Source organism: Diuraphis noxia, unplaced genomic scaffold, assembly GCF_037042655.1.
Source record: "Diuraphis noxia isolate RWA-SAM2 unplaced genomic scaffold, SU_Dnox_SAM2 contig0002, whole genome shotgun sequence".
Taxonomy (NCBI): domain Eukaryota; kingdom Metazoa; phylum Arthropoda; class Insecta; order Hemiptera; family Aphididae; genus Diuraphis; species Diuraphis noxia.
Window position 1 is genome coordinate 76,598,761 of NW_028301712.1, and position 19,402 is coordinate 76,618,162.

At 31.9% G+C, this 19,402-nt stretch overlaps 1 protein-coding gene across 4 annotated transcripts; it reads left to right on the forward strand.

Annotated features, from left to right (window-relative positions):
- The first annotated feature begins 1,079 nt into the window (after positions 1–1,079).
- On the forward strand, positions 1,080–18,837 carry Pdxk (pyridoxal kinase). 4 transcript variants are annotated; one of them, XM_015524620.2, is made up of 9 exons: positions 1,080–1,538; positions 1,601–1,760; positions 6,674–6,780; positions 6,845–6,944; positions 7,162–7,305; positions 16,324–16,444; positions 16,520–16,668; positions 17,668–17,841; positions 17,925–18,837. In XM_015524620.2, the coding sequence occupies exons 3-9, from the start codon at positions 6,694–6,696 to the stop codon at positions 18,044–18,046; spliced, it is 897 nt and encodes a 298-aa protein (XP_015380106.1). In that variant the 5' UTR covers positions 1,080–1,538; positions 1,601–1,760; positions 6,674–6,693; the 3' UTR covers positions 18,047–18,837. The 4 variants fall into 4 exon arrangements, with proteins under 4 accessions (XP_015380106.1, XP_015380107.1, XP_015380108.1 ...); XM_015524621.2 differs by having other exon boundaries at positions 1,080–1,443; XM_015524622.2 differs by having other exon boundaries at positions 1,080–1,439.
- Positions 18,838–19,402: the final 565 nt, after the last annotated feature.

Sequence of the window (19,402 nt, forward strand, 5' to 3'; positions counted from 1 at the left end):
ATATTATATTATATTACTGTATTTTGTAGGCATTATGCGAAAATATATATATAAAAAAATAATATTTGTACAACATTTTTGTTTTTAAGCTCGTTAATCGTAATTGTATATAGAATGGGTTTCTAGATTGGTCTGTCAAACTTGGATAAAATATGAAAAATTACCAACTTTCAACTTTCGAGGCCTAACCTATTTATTGTTATATTGATCTCAATGCCTACGGTATTATGGTTATTATGTTGTAATATTATATTATTGTAATATTGTTAAATTATCAAGTATTGAAGTATGTTGACATAATTAGTTTCATATATATATTATAATATTATGTTCAATGTTGTCATGTTGGTAAATCGGCACTCGTCAATTTTTTAAAAATAAAAGAAGCATGTCTTCAAATACGAGTTCTTGAATAATTGTAGCTAAAAGGCTAAAATTGACGAACATTTTGAATTTTCGTTTTAAAGATCATCATTTTATAATGTTTAGAATGAATTTCTAACTTAGTAAGTAGGTATGTGGGTCTATCATAAAACGAGAGTATATTATTATTGAGTTGGTATATTGTGTTGTATTCTTGTATTGTTGTGTAATAATATGCAATATTTTAAACTCAATAATATTAAATATTAAATAAAGATTCGTTTTCTAGCTTAAGATTTTATTTAACCTTGTCGAATAATTATTAAGTATTGAATATTTACACTATGTCTCAGGCCTCTACAATTCACATATTATTATCTAGGGTTTAAGCTGATTATCATTATCCAATAGTCAATAGATAATTAATGTACTGTAATCCATTGTCTATTCATAATATGTTCTAAGAACCTAATTATTAGACTGCGGACAGTGCGGACCAGTTTCGTCGACCAGTCAGCCAACACCCGTTGATTAACCCCACCCAAGCGGCAACCGGCACCGAGTAAAACATCTGCAATCTATGAATCTGCCTTGTATAAAAAAAGTAAAATAATTATTGGCCAATTGGCGCCCATGCCCCATGCGCACTAATCGGCCGCCGTATTCGGCGTATTCGTGAAGTAGTGTACAATGGAATGCTTGTTTAGAAATTTGCAATTCGTACAACTTTAGAGCCTGTTAATTAATAAAAATTTAATTATACCTACCTAGTTTAATATTTCAGCTATAACATATTATAATCAACATAATAGTATGTTGATAAGTCGTCAGTCCGTACTCCGTAGTCACGACGTTAACAAAGTCGATAATATTTGATACGCATATACGCATGTCCATTTTCACACAACTACCGCTTGCTGCCTGGCGCCTACTGAGTACCGGGTGTTTCTTTTTTGTTGTCGCTTAATACTTTGTTAGTTCTGTTACTCGTTAGTGTTTTGTATTTTAGTATTTTAGTGTTCACCGTTCATTCTCTATTCAGTAACGACTGTAACTTCCTAGATTGTTGGCAGGTAGTAGGTACCTAGTCTACTTAATTCGTCTTCGTTATTTCGGATCGTGTAGTTTATTTATTAAAATAAAAGTGTTCTTATCGTTTTACCCACGGTCGCACAGTACGACAATCTTTTTTCCATGCTATACAATCACTGAGCTAAATTATTATTTTATTTAATAGGTATCCGTTACACCTTACACTATTACCGTTTAAGTTTAACCACTAAAGCAACATTAACATTGACATAAAGCAATACATAATCGCAAGAAAATAGTTATCTGCATTCTGCGTGCTGTAACTAGAACGTTGGAATTTTTCATCTGTATATAGATTTTACCGAGTAAGTAAAAGTAAACATAATCAGATAAGCATCTTTATATATCGTATTACATATTATAAATATAATTTAATATACTTCTAATCATAGTCCATACTCCATAGACATATCAATATGGCTATGGACGCTATGGTTCCAATATTACAACATGATGGACGGTGGTTATAAACTTGTAAACACTGTTATAAAAACTAAGGAGTTTGGCGGGTTGCATAAACGTCCTGTAACTACTTATAGATCTATTAACGGATCTGTAAATAAAATTAGGTGTTGCTTGAACGCTCGGTAAAGTTACCGGCTCTGTTAATTATTGGCTACCGGACCTGTAAACTGCAGATCCGATTTGGGCTCTGTAACTAGACAGTTACATATCGGTTAAAATAATATAATATTATTATTATGATAAGATAAACAAGTTTTATTATCGAAGATTATCAATATTCAATTTAATATATTATATATTTTTTAGTTTTTGCGATTATTAAAGAATAAAAATTATTTTTAAGTTAATATACCTACGCGGTTACGCACAATTTTTTGTTTAATATGGTTTAATTTATTTGGTAACCACGGTTATTAATAATTTTATATTTCTTTATGCAACCCGAGAATAGTTTACACAATCATTAAAAAACCTTACAGAGCCGGTAAATTACAGGGCCGGTAACGGCGGTAACAAATTTACAGACTGTTCTTTATGCAACCCACGGGAAACAAAACTAACTCATTCAACTATAAAAATGAACTATCTATATTATTTATAATACAATTTTTATATACCTACTTAATGATTGAGCCATGGACCATGGTATAGGCATATCCAGGCACCCACATCATATTTTTGGCCCTGATACCGAACTAAATCTAGCCCCGAACATTTTTCTAATATTGAAGTAATTATTTGCATGAATGGCGGGTTCCTCGAAAGTCCAAGCCCCCCACCCTCCCTCTCCTCCCTGGCCCCTGATCATATTATCACGTATAAGAGATTATTTTTGGGAATTCAAAACTTATAATTATTGGTAGGCAAATAAAGAAATGGTATAGGCGTTAAGAAATATCTATAGGTATTTTTTTATACTGAACATAGGCGTGCGCACTGCGCAGACCTTGCTGACAGGGGGGGGGGGGCAGAATGTATATATTATTATATACAATAGTATTATGATATATAGTATATTATATTATATACTATATAATATATAATTGAATATTATTTTGGTTATTACTTAATACTTTATTAGTATTATTGCCGCGTATCTATTAACACACGTCACACATTATCAACGCGGCATCGCTTGTGACTTGAACAAAGTTGGACCTTTGACAACTCAAAATTATCGTGCACCGTATACTCAATATTTACAATATATTATTCATTGACTCATTGTAATATAAAATTATATTATAATGTTTTTTTTAAAGCTATATTTGGGAGAAAAAAAGTAGACCGCAGGAGGCGCAGTTGCCCACCCTGCCACCCTCGTGCGTACGTCTATGATAGTGAACTAAAGTAAATGACTATAAACACATATTATGATAGAATATAGACACCCTGTGTATAACCTTAGAGACGCATAGGTACTTACAACCAACACAATGATGTAAGACATTTAAACTTCAGTCTTAACTTTTTCCCCAAGACGACTTAAGCGGTGATAAAACTGAATGATGATTAATTTAAAATTTGATATAAAGAATGTATAAGATTATTTTGTGTACCTATACATAAGTCATAATTGAGATATTGACATTAAGTATTTTTATATTATTACTATCCAATTATCGTGGTTTAAATAATTGCGAATATTCAATATATTATATGATATATAGCAGGGATGTCCACTAATCTTAATTTTGTGAGTATAAAATTTATGAAGAGAACGCTACACACATATTTGTTGTCTCCGTCTTACAAGTGCGTAACATAGCAAATGTATGCATAGCAGATAACGTATAATTCCTTTAGTTTAAAAATTAGAGTAAATTAACCTATTATGAAACTTGATATATAGTTAGAACATTATCTGTGTTTGTATGTCGGTTTTTTACGATGACTTAGTTTTTAAGTGAGTTATGAGCATTTTTAATACATGTTTTTTAATTTACGCATAACTTGCTATAAAATTAGCACTATCGTAAAAAAAACCCATATACAAACACAGATAATGTTCTGAGCATCAAGTTTAATAATAGTTCGATTCACTCTAATTTTTAAATTAACGGAGCTAAATGTGATCTGCTGAGCATATATTTGTTTTGTTATGCACTTGTAAGATGGAGACAACAAATGGTTGTGTGGCGTCCTCATAAGCTAATTCGAAGCGAGATAATTGTTAAGATATGTTAATACAATAAAAACACATTTTTAATTTTTTAACGAATGAAGCAAAATTTTTTTTTATATTATACAGACCATTATCAGGTACACTTCAAAGAATGAAAACAAACTCAAGGGCCAGATATAATGCGACTCGTTAGCCTTATCGTGGCTACACCCGATATAATATATCTTAAAAATTTAGATTATTCAGATTATTTTTAGAATAATATTTTATCTTAAGTGTAAAAAATAGACATTTTTATATTGCTCCGTGATACTGCATTAAGGTAATATAAAATATACTAAAAATAATCTGATTTTGGGGATAAAAAAATTTCAAAATAATCTATATTGGTCATCGTATTATAGTGAGTACCTGATCAGAGTATAAGGTGACTATTGAGTATGCATATATTAGTGACCTCATGTCCTCATCCATTTTAAAAACACCCTGTATACATTATTTAATTTATCTTACTTGAGTTAATCACCAAAACATAATATCTAATATCTATTAGACCTGAATGTTTGAATCCCTGATACAAACTAAGATATTTTAGATATCTTGGTTTGTGATGATTTTTATCAGCTGATCACTGTTAAAATATCAGCTGATACAAATTAGTTCATTTTAAATAAAATCAAAATTTGTTATGTGCTCGGATATATATGTTTTTAAATCGATGTAATATAGCCGTATAGAAATGTCATTTGTATATAGTGTTATATATCAGTTATCTATTTTACTTATTGTGTCATGTAATACAGATTGTAAATTTTCTAATAAAAAAAAAGAAATGTCATTAGAGTATTAGACGGCCTGCATTCAGAACAGAGGTGGCTGATTGGATTATTATTAGGAAATGCGTTATTACTTATTACCTACTTATTATAGTTATGATGAGTAATAATAATAATAATAATAAGAAGAATAAGAATAGTCCAGCCTGGGCCTTATTAGACGCCAATGCTTTAATAAACAAAATAAAAAAATAGTGGATGTCGCTCTGCTGTACATTAGGTGGACTTCTGACTAGGGTAGGTTAGATTTGAATGCAATGATTGGTATCATTGTATACGAAAAACGATTCTGGACGGAGATGATTTGTCAGTCTAGGATATATTGTATTTAAATATTGTCATATATTCTATTTTATTTTTCAATTAGGACGCATTTTGCATAAGGCATGTAGTTATAATTCATAATACCTTATATTATCATAGATATACATATACCCGATTTCATAAAAAATTTAAAATTCAAACGCACTTAAAATTTTTCCTTTAACGACTCTTCGAGTTTTCTCTATAGCTATTTGAAGGAAAACTTAGTGTTATATTTTTAATCCTTAGTTATAAACAGAAAAAATTTTATGATTTTTAAACTTCAAAATTACTTGCAAATTTTCGCGTTTTCGACAGATTTCGTAAACATTTGAACTATAAACTCTTATAAAAAAAAATTGTGACTAACGATTTTTAATTTTTTTTTAGCTACAATTAGAACAACTCATACGGAACCTTGTATTAAATTTTCATGTTTTTTTGGTTGTCCAACATTTTTTTACCGACACTTCAAAAAAAAAATTCTCAACAAAATCGAAAATTTTAGTGGTCTATAAATAACTCAAAAAAAGTCGAAAATTAAACTGTATATAGATATCACTAACATAAACATTTAGTGAAAATTTCAAGTATTTACAGTGATTAGTTTTTGAATTACAACCATATAAAAAAATCGATTTGGTCGAAAACTGGTTTTGCGTAAAAATTCAGGTTTTTCTGTCATTTTTTTTTTGTTTTTCTCGATTTTTTTGAAAACTGTTGGAAAATGTTTACTTTTGACCTCTATGCACCAAGGATCTTCACTTTTACATCGGAAACCACCCCCAAAGTTTGAAATCGAAGCATTATTTCGACTAGTTATGCTATACACAGACACAAAAAAAAAAAAAAACACACATTGTAAAATCAATACATTCATCACTTCGTTCAGAATCTAAAATAATAATGTCAATAATATAATAGTATTGAACTATTGAACACTTAAATGAATAGAACCGTTTTAAACACTTGCCAGTAAATCACGAATACACACACACACAAATATATACCTAAATAACTTTGTATAGGTTTTATTTGATAAATAAAGCTCTCAGTACTAGGTAAAAAACTTATGCGTTGCACTTAAATATTCAATGAAGATATAGCCATTATTAATGAGATATATTGGTGTTCAAATTTAGGCTATGTAAAATATATATGTTTTAATCTATTTTTATCAGTTTAAGTTTTTTATTTTTTATTTTAAACGAATTTATTATGACGTGTTTAAATGTGTATTATTTTGTACTAGTATTACCTAATAATGCATTTATTTTTATTAATTAAATATTAAATAATAAATCAGGAATTAATGGTGATCTCTCGAAAGTCAATAAGTTTGGATATTTTGAATTTTAGACATTTTTACCCACTAAAATTACGCATTTACACTATTCTGCGATATTTAGATAAATTTCATTGTAATATTATAAATTAAAGTGTGTTAAATATAAATTTTTTGTTTATTAAATTTAATGTTTTTATACAGACGACCAATTTTGAACTATTATGGAATCTATTAAAAGAGTACTTTCCATACAAAGCCACGTTGTTAGTGGATATGTGGGCAATAAATGCGCTGTGTTTCCATTACAGGTAATTGAGCAAATGAAATTTACATTTAGAACTTTAAAATAATATTATGGAGCTTTTATCACAGATAATGGGTTTTGAAGTGGATGCAATAAATTCTGTTCAATTATCAAACCATACTGGATATAAAACTTATTATGGCCAAATATTAAACGAAAATAATTTATGTAAGTTGTTTTTTTTTTTATTATTACTTTAAAGCCTCAACAACTAAAGTTATTAGCTTACATATTTTAAAATATTACTTATATATACAGGTACAATTTACAATACATTTTACAATATTACAATAAATTATTCTTGGTAGGTATGTGTAATTAAAGTATAGGGGACAATATTTTTTATTCTATTTATATTTATGAAATACATTTTATGACTTTTCAGCGGAATTAATAACTGGTCTTGTAGAAAATGAATTGCATAATTATTCACATTTATTAACTGGTTATATTAGATGTCCAATGTTTTTAAAGAAAGTTGCGGAAGTTTATAAAATATTGAAGAAAAAAAATCCAGATTTGATATATGGTGTGTATTATGTTTGACTGTTTATAAATATGTATATTATTTTAATTTTAAATTTACCACATAATTCAGGTTAATATTTTGAGTTATGATATTATAATCTTAACTTTAATATATTTTATAATTTATATACCTAATTGTTAACAAAAAAATTACTATAGTTTATTATTTGAGATAATATTAGACACTAAATAGCAATTTTCTAGAATTCAAAGTTGATATTACAGAAGTTCTTAAACTGTTATTCAATAAATAAATAAAACTTTTTATGAAATCTGAATGATTGTGACGACTTTTGGCTACAGCTGAGTCTCTATAGTCACAAATATAAAGTAAAATATATGTGATATCCATTACCCGCATGTGTTGTCTCTGTCTTACAAGTGCGTAACATCACAATTTTTACGGTCAACAGAACACGTGTAGCTTTGTTAGTTCAAAAATTAGAATGAATTGATCTCTAATAAAATTTAAAGCTAAGATTATTATCTAGACAATCTTATGGGATTTTTTTATCATATTTTAATTTTGAAGCGAGTTATGAGTATTTTAAAATTGTAAATAGTTTTAACATCTTAAAATAATACTCATAACTTGCTTTAAAATTAAAATATAATATAAAAAGCCTATGAGAAGCCCTCAAAGTTCGTTATAATATGGAAGTTTCATTGTAATTATACTAGGAATATGTAATTACACTGAACATCAATTAAGCACTACCTTTCCATATATCTTTCCTTGTGAATAATTATTAAGTCCAATACTACCTTTGGTAGAGGCACGTATTAATAATTTTTAGTTATAATTTAAGCTAATCACAAAATTCGGGATGTTAGCATTAAAATTCCTGGTGTGGATTTCAGGGTTTAAGCACCCCTGTGATTTGCGCCAATGATATTTTCAAAATAAGTTTAGCTAGTAAAATAAATAATTGTTTCCATACAAATTTCTAAGTTCCACATTGTTCCTCTTTGTTATTCTTACGTATGTTCTGTACCTTAAATTACGTAACTACGCTTAGAGCTTTGTATTGATCATTGTATGATACAATGTCACAAAGATTAATACAATTTGTATCAAATATTTACCTTTTATTATCTTTTTAGTTATATTTATTCGTTTTTTTTTTTGAGATTTAAATTGGAAGTATCTTTTATACAAATCTTCTATATACCTATTTTTAATTATTATCTCGTTTATTTAATTATTGTCAACTCTAAAATGAAATATATTCAAAGGCATGTTAATCAAATTAAAATTATATAGGTTCCTAATAAAAAAAAAAACCCGAAGAAGTCAATATTTTATGTATAATATATTAATATAGTATTATAGGTGTCGAGTTGTTGAGTAAGTTACTGTGATTAACAGTAAAATGTAATTAACATTAAATTAAAATTCGATGAAAAATGATTCTAAGGAGAGACTATCGTTCTATTACCCATATGTAAAAACACACTACACTACAGTAAAAAAACTCGTGATTTTCAAATTTTAATTAGAAACACTCATAAAAAATATAGGCGTTTTATGCTTTTATATTAAATTCTCGCAAGGAAAACTTATGAGAAAACCTCGTATAATTGTTAAGCCTCAATAGTAGGATAAAGATTAAATTTTTTTTTAATTAAAAAATTGAACGTTTATAAAAAATTCGTGATCATATTCATTTTTGATAATAAGAAAAATTTGTGAGGATTATTTTATGAAATTTCAAGCTTTTGTTGTATATGGGTGAGTGTGTATGTAGGCAAGTATGTATGTGTGTACATATATATATTATGTATACATGTATGTACGTAGTGTGTATGGAGGCTTGCATATAAACGCTCAGTTGTGTTGACTCAGGGGAAAATGAGTGTGTGACCATTTTGGTTCTCACGATGGCCTACGTGACCATTTTCGGCTGGGTCAGCACATACCAAAGTCCCCGGACAGACCGTTGCGACGGGCCCGGGCGGTGCCCGGGAGTCGGTCGAGTGAGGTCTGATGAGAAGAGTGAACGACGCCAGCGTTACTCTGCAAAGCATCTTTTAAGTTTTATTACAGAGCGTCACGTATATTTTAATCAGAGCCTCTCATAGTATTAATTTATCAGTGTTAATATTTTATTCATTTATATTCTATACCGTGTTTAATTCAATAAATCGATAAGTATACATCTATTCAATCCTCGTGTTTCTACATTGTACACCAATACCCAAACTTTGAACGTCATTCGACGGTGGACTACACTTCATTGGTGGCAGCGGTGGGATCTCTAAAAGGGAAAAATTGTCGTAATTTATTTTGCGATAGTACAATTTTGGAGATCTCTAAAGAACCTACGTAAGCTACCGCCGTCTGAATTCAATCGGTTTTGGTGTCAGAAAATCTACAGAAAATCGTCAGAAAATCTTCAGAAAATCGTCAGAAAATCTACAGAAAATCGACAGAAAATCTTCAGAAAATCGACAGAAAATCTACAGAAAATCGACAGAAAATCTACAGAAAATCGTCAGAAAATCTACAGAAAATCTACAGAAAATCGTCAGAAAATCTTCAGAAAATCGTCAGAAAATCTACAGAAAATCGACAGAAAATCTTCAGAAAATCGACAGAAAATCTACAGAAAATCGACAGAAAATCTACAGAAAATCGTCAGAAAATCTACAGAAAATCTACAGAAAATCGTCAGAAAACCTACAGAAAATCGTTCAGTAATCAGAGACACGAGTGACATAAGGTATACAATATACATATAATATAAGTAATATAGTGTATTAGTGTTTATCGGTAACATACGCGCTACTGCCAGTAGGGTCGTAGCTACTTGTCGTTACATCTGACCAGCGGAGTATACGATATTAAATATATATATATATATACACTCGGGTATATACATTATACGTATATTCAGTGTCATTATATCACCGGACGATCGCGCCGACATTATCGTCCCGCGCCGTCGTCAAGGCTACCCGTTCGCAGAGTTCGTAAGATTTTTCTCTTTTTTTTAAAAAAAAAAAAAAAAAAAAAAATAGTGGTAACTCGTACCATACGCGCCGTCATTACATTCGTTGTCGCGTGCCGTATATAATATTTAAATCTTAATACGCGGCGTCGCTAATACATAGTAGCTGCGAAACAGCGCACCGTACGCACGGGCGAAAAGAGTTCGGTCGGCTTCGTCGTTGTCGTCGTCGTCGCCGCCGCAGCCGCAGCCGCCGCCGCCGCCGGGACAACCCGTTACTACGTTACGATACTAGACAGCGCTCCGAGCACATCTACGGGAGAGTTCGGTCGTCGTCGTCGTCGTCGTCGTCGTCGTCGCCGCCGTCGTCGTCGTCGCCGCCGCCGTGTTACACGGTGTCACCGTCAGGGAGGAGTCTTCGTTTCGGTACGCACCGTCGCAGCACGAGAAGGGGCAAGGTCAACGTCGCCAGCAGTGGGTCAACGACAACAAGCAGTAGGTCAGTGGAACAATTCAATTATACAGCGCACAATCTTATCACGCGGTAGATAACAACAATCAAGTGTCAACACAATCATGATGCAACAGTATTTACTATACGTCGTTTCGTAAGTTTTATTTGTAATTACTTGGGGCAGTAAAATTATCTGGTACTTATTTCTTTAGTATAATAATTATTGTTATTATTATTATTTTTTTTCCTTATCTAGTATTGCTCGTATTGTTTTGCTAATTTAATTAAAAAAAAAAAAAATATAATAATAATTGGCTTCAGTATATTTAATTTATCTAATAATCAGGCCTTTTTGCTAGTGCATGTCGAACTCAGGGTCAAATGATGGCATTGATTTAAATTTAATAGATTTGGATAGCTCTAGTAGTGAGCCGTCTAGTGGTGAATTTTATGAACCAAGTAGTGGGGTCTTACAAAGGGCAAGGGATACAATAGACCGAACGGACGAACTGCTAGGGTCAACTAGGTATTTATTAAGGAGTCGAAAGACCAAGCCACACACAGAAACTCCAGAGCATCAACAAATTACAGAGCATCCAGAAAATCAACAACAAGCAGCGCATACAGAAAATCAACAAAACTCAGAACTTCCAAAGCATCAGCGAAAAACAGAGCATCCAGAACCTCGACCAAATCGTGAAAAGCAACAATATTCACATAAGACAGAACATCAGAACAACCCAGAGCAACAAATAAGAAAGATGGATGACCAGCACAAATCTGTAACTTCAGATTCTATGACGGAAGCACCCAAGGTTGGAGTAAGTGTCGAAGCAGCAATGCGAGTAGTACCGAACTTTGATGGGGCGAGCCCCGACCAGGCATACCACTTCTTAAGGGCATGCGATTTTGCAGTCAGGATGGTCAATCCAGAACAGATAGAGATGCTAGTACAGGGATTGATAATAAAGCTATCAGGAAGAGCATTGCGATCATTGAGGTACAAGGACATAACGACCTATAAGGAGTTCCGGAAAAATATTGTGGAAATGTCGGAAACGAAGAAGCTGCTTCCACAGTTACACATGAAATTACTAACATGTAGAATGATTCCTGACGAAGGGGTACAGGAGTATTACAACAAAATGGAGCAACTGTTACACGATTTAATCGGCGCAACAATGGAAGGGGGAGGTTATACGAACGAAACGGACATTGACAGGCTGTTACACAATCAAGTGCTCAACGCGTTTATAAGTGGTCTACCCGAGTCTTATCGAATATTATTAAAAGCGCGAAGCCCTAAAAAACTGAGCGACGCACTGATATTCGCTTTAGAGGAGGAAACGGAACAGAACCTGGCAAAGGAAACACAATTATTTAGCCTGCAACTTAATGCCAAAAATCAGCAGCAACATTCGCCCAAACCCAACCCCGGAACGTCTAAACAAAATGAGAACAGAAAGAACGTCAGCGCCAATAAAGGTTGTTTCAAGTGTGGCAGAACTAACCATTTCGCTAAGGACTGCAGAGCCTCACAATGGGACCAAGAAAAGTATAAAGCCAGCCAGCAGAGCGGAAACCAAAATTCAAAAAATGCCGTTAAAACAGTATTAATATGCCGGTATTGTAAGAAAGTAGGACATGAATTGGAAGAGTGCCGGAAAAGGAAATATGTTAACAGCAAAAAGGAGAATCAACAAGAGAAGGCAACAGAGAATCAGGAAGCGGAAAACGGGCACGAGCCGAGCACAATCAGCGCGCGTTCGGTTCAGCAGATTCAAAGCGCTGTCTTAAGCCTGCAACGGCCCTCCACTTCTCAGCCACATTAATAAATAATTCGATCTCGCTCAGGATTGCTCAATGTATAAAGGAAAAAGTAAAGTTGCTGGTGGATACCGGTAGTGAAGTCAACATGATAAAGCTTTCAGAGTTAAAAAAAAATATTCTGGTCGATGAAACCACCATCTACAAGCTAACAGGAATCAATTCACAACCAGTGTTCACCTTAGGTTCAGTCTCCCTAAGTGTCCAACTTGGAACGAATGTCACGACTGCCACGTTCCAGGTCATACATGACAACTTTCCGATATCAGAAGCAGGAATCTTGGGCACCCCATTCCTTCGGGACAAGGAAATGAATATTAACTTCAGAACCTCTACGCTGTCGATAGAACCTATAAATCAGCCGGAACCTCCAGAACCTCCAGAACCTCAGAAGTTTTCACCAACATTAATCATCCAACCACGTTCAGAAACTCTCGTACCTATTTTGACAGACGAAAAAGAGGGAACAACCCTAATAATACATGCACAGAGCATCGGACGCTAGGGGAATACCTACGACATTTTGTGGATAAAGATCAAATGAACTGGGATACGTTCATACCATATGCTATGTTCGTGTTCAATTCCTCGGAACATCGCTCCACAGGAAAACAGCCCTACGAATTGTTGTATGGTCGCACAATGACAATGCCAAATTCGTTCACAAAACCTCCAGAACCTCGGTATAATTATGACGATTATCATACGGAGTTGAAGCAAAAACTCCAAGTAGCGCACCAAGTAGCTAGGGATCGTCTGTTGGAACAGAAACAAAAGACCAAAGAAGCCTACGATCAAAAACAGAATCAGATTGTCGTTCATGTGGGAGATCGAGTGCTACTAAAAGATAACGCACAAAAAGGGAAACTAAGTCCCAAATGGTTGGGACCATATGAGGTGGTCGAGGTTAAGTCAAATGAAAACATAACGGAATCTCGTTCCAGGATTCTGATTCAATCCAGTGTACCTACCACAGGACAAGTAAACTTCGAAACGAAACTGCAATTAGTCAATAACGCTTACAACATCACGACGTTCCAAGGTCACCAGGGGTTGTATTTTGAAAACCATGGGTTAGTGAAGATGTCACACTTCAACTGGGATTTAGTGGCGTACGTGAACCTTGCAGATACAGGCTATAAATACCAAGCTATAATGTCACAATATGAAGCTACGGCAAGAATTTGCGAACTAATGACACAGCGATTCGGAAGTACAGAAATATCGGATGCATGTGAACAATTCGTGCAGTTATTTGCAAGGGCAACATTACCTTACCTATATGAAATCGAAACCAGTCACCGTAATATGCTGCTTTCCATTGGGAATAAGGACACGAGGGAAGTTAGGTTACGACGAAGTTTGGTCCACACAGTTCAACGGATGGTAAACGTTTTGTATGGCATGTGCTCCAATATCGATATGGAATTCATATTTAACAAAATACTAGCCCTGAGCCAAAGCAAAAGTCAGAACATCACCCTAAATTCAGAAAGAATGAGGATCATGCAGGTGGAAACAGATAATCAGATAGCAAAGATTTCACAGCATCAGGAAAAACTCGAAGGAAATCTTCAATATTTACAGGAGCAAACGAAAGTAATGGTACAAAAACTCGACCGTATAGAATTCAAGACAAGGTTACTAGAACAGGCACTTCTTTTCGAAATTCTACTTAACCAATACTCATACCAAACCCAAAATTTAATGTCCATAATCAATTCAGCGATGAATGGAAAAATACATACTAGCGTGTTTTCATCGGAGAGGTTCCTTACAGAATTGAGAGAAATTAAGATGAATCTACCAGCTGGAACAGCATTACCATTAGACATTAAAACAGAATCTCTAACAGAATTCCTCCAAATTTCGGACCTAACAATCTTTCATCAAGAGCAATACTTAGTTTTCTATATAGGAATACCTTTAATATCTGTTGAGGAGTATACAATGTACCACCCTATTTCACTACCCATCCAATATGATAAAAATACCATAGCCCTAATTGCCCCTGAGGTCGACTACCTGGCATTAAGTAATGATAACGAACATTTTATTTCATTAGAGGTTAGTCAATGGGAATCATGTGTCAAGGTGGGGGTATATACACTTTGTAAGGGTGATCAACCGATCCACTACCGAACGGGATCCGACTTGTGTGAGTTGTCACATCTAACTAACTTTCTTAACCCCCTGAAAGACTGTAGATTCAAACTGGTAACATTAGAGACACCTATTTGGCATCGGTTATCAAAGGCAAACTCTTGGCTGTATTATACTAAACCAGACCTATGTACAATTACGTGCACAGATCCTCCGCAGACCTTTAGAGTTGAGATCTCGGGTGTGGGTAGGTTGACCGCCTCGCCGTCTTGCGAAGTTCATACGGACAGCTGTGTACTCGTACCATTTTCTAAGACCAATAGAGATATACAGATAGATATAATTCCAGAAAATCGAAAGTTTAATATAGAATCAATGTTGACAGAAACTCTTTGCTCTGTATTACCGCAGAACCTCACTAATGTAAAAATTTTTAAGGATTTGAACTCCCTAGCCCATAAAGCGATAGAATCGAGTAAACTCGAGCCCAAAACCATAGCACCATTGTTTATATTTAAAGTAGAATTCCACATAACCATTCTTTATGTAACAATAACCTTTTTATTAATATTTATAGGTACAATAGTTATAAAGTTTAGAAATAAGGTTGTAAAAATGTATAGTCCAGAGGTAGCAGACAATCTTTCAAATAATGACCAAGATAACCTTTAAGTTTATATAAAAAAAATATATATATTTTGTATTGCCTTAAGATAAAAGTTAAGTTAAGTTAATTTAAGCATTACAGACACCATGTGGCGGTATTGTAACTAGGTGTACCCGTAGTTTAAGAGATTTGTAAAAGTAATGAATTAGGTCGCAGGGACTGCTCCAGTTTAACGCTGGGGGTATGTTGTATATGGGTGAGTGTGTATGTAGGCAAGTATGTATGTGTGTACATATATATATTATGTATACATGTATGTACGTAGTGTGTATGGAGGCTTGCATATAAACGCTCAGTTGTGTTGACTCAGGGGAAAATGAGTGTGTGACCATTTTGGTTCTCACGATGGCCTACGTGACCATTTTCGGCTGGGTCAGCACATACCAAAGTCCCCGGACAGACCGTTGCGACGGGCCCGGGCGGTGCCCGGGAGTCGGTCGAGTGAGGTCTGATGAGAAGAGTGAACGACGCCAGCGTTACTCTGCAAAGCATCTTTTAAGTTTTATTACAGAGCGTCACGTATATTTTAATCAGAGCCTCTCATAGTATTAATTTATCAGTGTTAATATTTTATTCATTTATATTCTATACCGTGTTTAATTCAATAAATCGATAAGTATACATCTATTCAATCCTCGTGTTTCTACATTGTACACCAATACCCAAACTTTGAACGTCATTCGACGGTGGACTACACTTCACTTTTTTAAATAACAAAAAAAAAAAATCGTAAATTGGATCGTCCTAAGATATTCTATAGTAAATATAGACAATATAGTTAAGTCTTCAATGTCTTCATGGTTATTCGTTTTTGAATTATAGCAAAAAAAATATGGTTAATTGTATGTAAACACTTCCGTTTTTAAAAAAATTGTTTCAATTACCTTGAATTTTTCAACTTCATACTTGATAATTATAGTTTATTTCAAAGTTTCTAGTTTTTGCATAACTTATTTGATAACAATTTGTCAACTGTATATTTTAATAATAAATTAAAATATTTATCTATATTTAAAGTTTGTGATCCTGTGATGGGTGATAATAAAAAAATGTATGTTCCAAAAGAAATATTAGATGTCTATAAGGATGAAATTATACAACTGACTGATATCCTTACACCAAATGAATATGAACTAGAGTGAGTAAAGTTATAATGACTAATACATTTTTTTTTATATTAAACTTAATATTTGTATGTTTTTATTTATATAAGGTTATTAACTGGTATAACTATAACAACCCATAATGACATTTATAAGGCCATGAATATATTATATGCTCAGGGTTGTAAGACAGTTGTTGTGTCATCTTCCAACATATCATCTAATTCTGTTATGAAATGTATTGGAAGAAATTTTTCTTGTAAGTACTAATATACCAATGGGTACAACAAGTATGCATGCAAATATATTTTACATTCTTAGACCTTAATTGAGTTAAAAATATAATGTTAATTCCTCAAATATTTCAATAGATATAGTCTTATAGAGATTTTTTGTGGGAAACACATTTAATTAGATTTGAGTGATTCAAAAATTGCAAGATATCCCTACATAAATTAGACATTTTACATGGATAAGAGTTGTACTAATACATTGGTAGTAAATAAAAAAGTTATAGTTATCTATTATAATGGGTAGTTTGATAATGCTATTTTATTGTTATAAGTCTCTCCATTAACCAGACACCAGCTATTTTCTATCAAAGACTTCACTTCAAAATACAAGGCTTCCCAAACCAACTCAACTACACTCAAAATCTCTTCCAGGTACCTTACCTGATGTCTAAGACTAAATTGGCCCAGACACATTCTTAAAAATTCAATCATATAAATTTAAGATTTATTTAAAGGTAGCTCAATTGTAGGTACCTAGCTTCCCTATTCACCGTCCCATCACTATCATCCCCCTCCCCTCAAATTTACTCATTGTACATATTATAGTATTGATTGTCAATTTTTAATTATCATTATTTTATAAAAATGTGTGTACAGATATAACAATGCTAAGCATAAATTAACATATCTTACATGTTTTCCAAAATTTGTTTTAAAATTTTAAATTAAGCTCATTATCAATCAGCAACAATTTGCATTATTACTAATTATAATTTTTATTTTATTATCATTGTGAACAAAGTTTATTCATTAATAATGTATACTTCTTTGTACCTATATACTCAATTTTCCGAGAAAATAAGGTTGTTCATTAACCCAAATCCTTACATCTTGGAACTAGTGGTATGTGTGAAGAAGCCACATTATCTCGGTTAATGAAGTATAGGTGTTTTGTATTTACTATATTATGCATTATACATGATGTCTCAACATATATAATATTAAGTATGTTAATATTTTATTAGGTGAGGAATATGTGGAATTAGATATTCCTATAATTGACCAATCCTTTATTGGCACTGGAGATTTTTTTACTGCGTTGTTATTGATTTGGATGAACTTAACTAATAATGACTTGAAACATTCTATCGAAAAAACGGTTGCTACTATTCAAGCAGTATTAAAACGCACCATAAAATGTAACTATCTAACTATTCTAACTATAAGAATAATTGTATTTAAAATTAATTAATATGTTAATTATTGTTTACTTTGATGATAGACACTAATGAAAATGGTTCAAAGAATCCAATAAGCAATAAAGAATTAAAATTAATTCAGAGCTTGAGTGATATCCAGAACCCTGAAGTAACAATATTTAGTACTATAAATAAAGTTGGATAATTATTTTTAAATATATTTAATTATACATCACAATAACTAATAAAAATATTATAGTAATTGTTAATTAATTACTAGAATTTAATTTGAAGGACAAACTTCATAATCCTATAGTTATGTTTGAGTTACTTAAAAACTATATATAGCTAATATTAAGTAATATATGAAAATCTGAACTATGAAATAGATTCATGAGCTTAAAATAAAATGTACCAATAAATTATTGTAGAAATTATCAAATAGTATTTAATATTTTATTATTATATAAATATAAATATATAAACTTAATGAAACTATGTCTTCCAAATACAACTGTGAATTCTGAAAGATACCAATAATAATTAATTGTATTAATTGTTTTTAACCAGTTAAATAATTGTATTAAAAGTTATTCAGATAAAATCAAACTGTTTTATTACTTTACAGAATCATAATATTACACATGTATTAATATTTTTTATTTAAGTATATTACCTATTATAATATATTTTTTTTAAAGTGGAACTTAAATTGCATTTGTATAGTTGTATTATCATATTGAGAATAAGTTACTGTTTCTACATTGAGAAAATATACATGTTAAATGTCTTATCTTAGTCTTGCCGCATAGCCCTGTTAACCAACTTAAATAGTTTATAGGTCTATGTTGTGTTGTTGTTATAAGACTGTAAGTCTGTAATAATAAGTTAACTCTTAATTCTTATACAAACTGCGTATACTTTTGTATGTAATTTATAATTATATTTAAAAAATTTTCTTTAACTTAAATTATATATAAAGAGAGATATTATAATTATTATAGTATCTCATTTTCAATAATCATTAATAAATGACATGCATACTGTTTGAGTACATAGAATACTCTATGGACAATTTATAGTCTTAACAATTGATAAATTAGGTACCTCAAATTAAACCAAATTAAAATAAGATCTAAATCTTAAATGGTTGTTTCATATCAGTGACGTACTTTTGGTGATTTACCGGGGGGGGGTATCCAACATTTAATGAATATACATAATAGATATACTACATAAAATGAAAATTCAAAATAGTATAAAATAAATGGTAACACCACCAATATTTAGACCTTTTTCTTTAAAGTTGAATGTGTCCAGATATGGAATACACTCCCTTTCCCTCAAAAAAAATAAAATAAAATAATGAACGATCATAATATGATCTAAGTGACATACAGTTGGAATACCTCTGATTTAGCTATTTAAGTTAAGAGGACATAACATCCTTACCCGCATGTCTTGTCCCCGTCTTACAAGTGCGTAAATTATCAAATTTTAAGCTTAGCAGATCACATTTAGCTCTGCGAGTTTAAAATTTAGAGTGAATTGCCCTTTTATA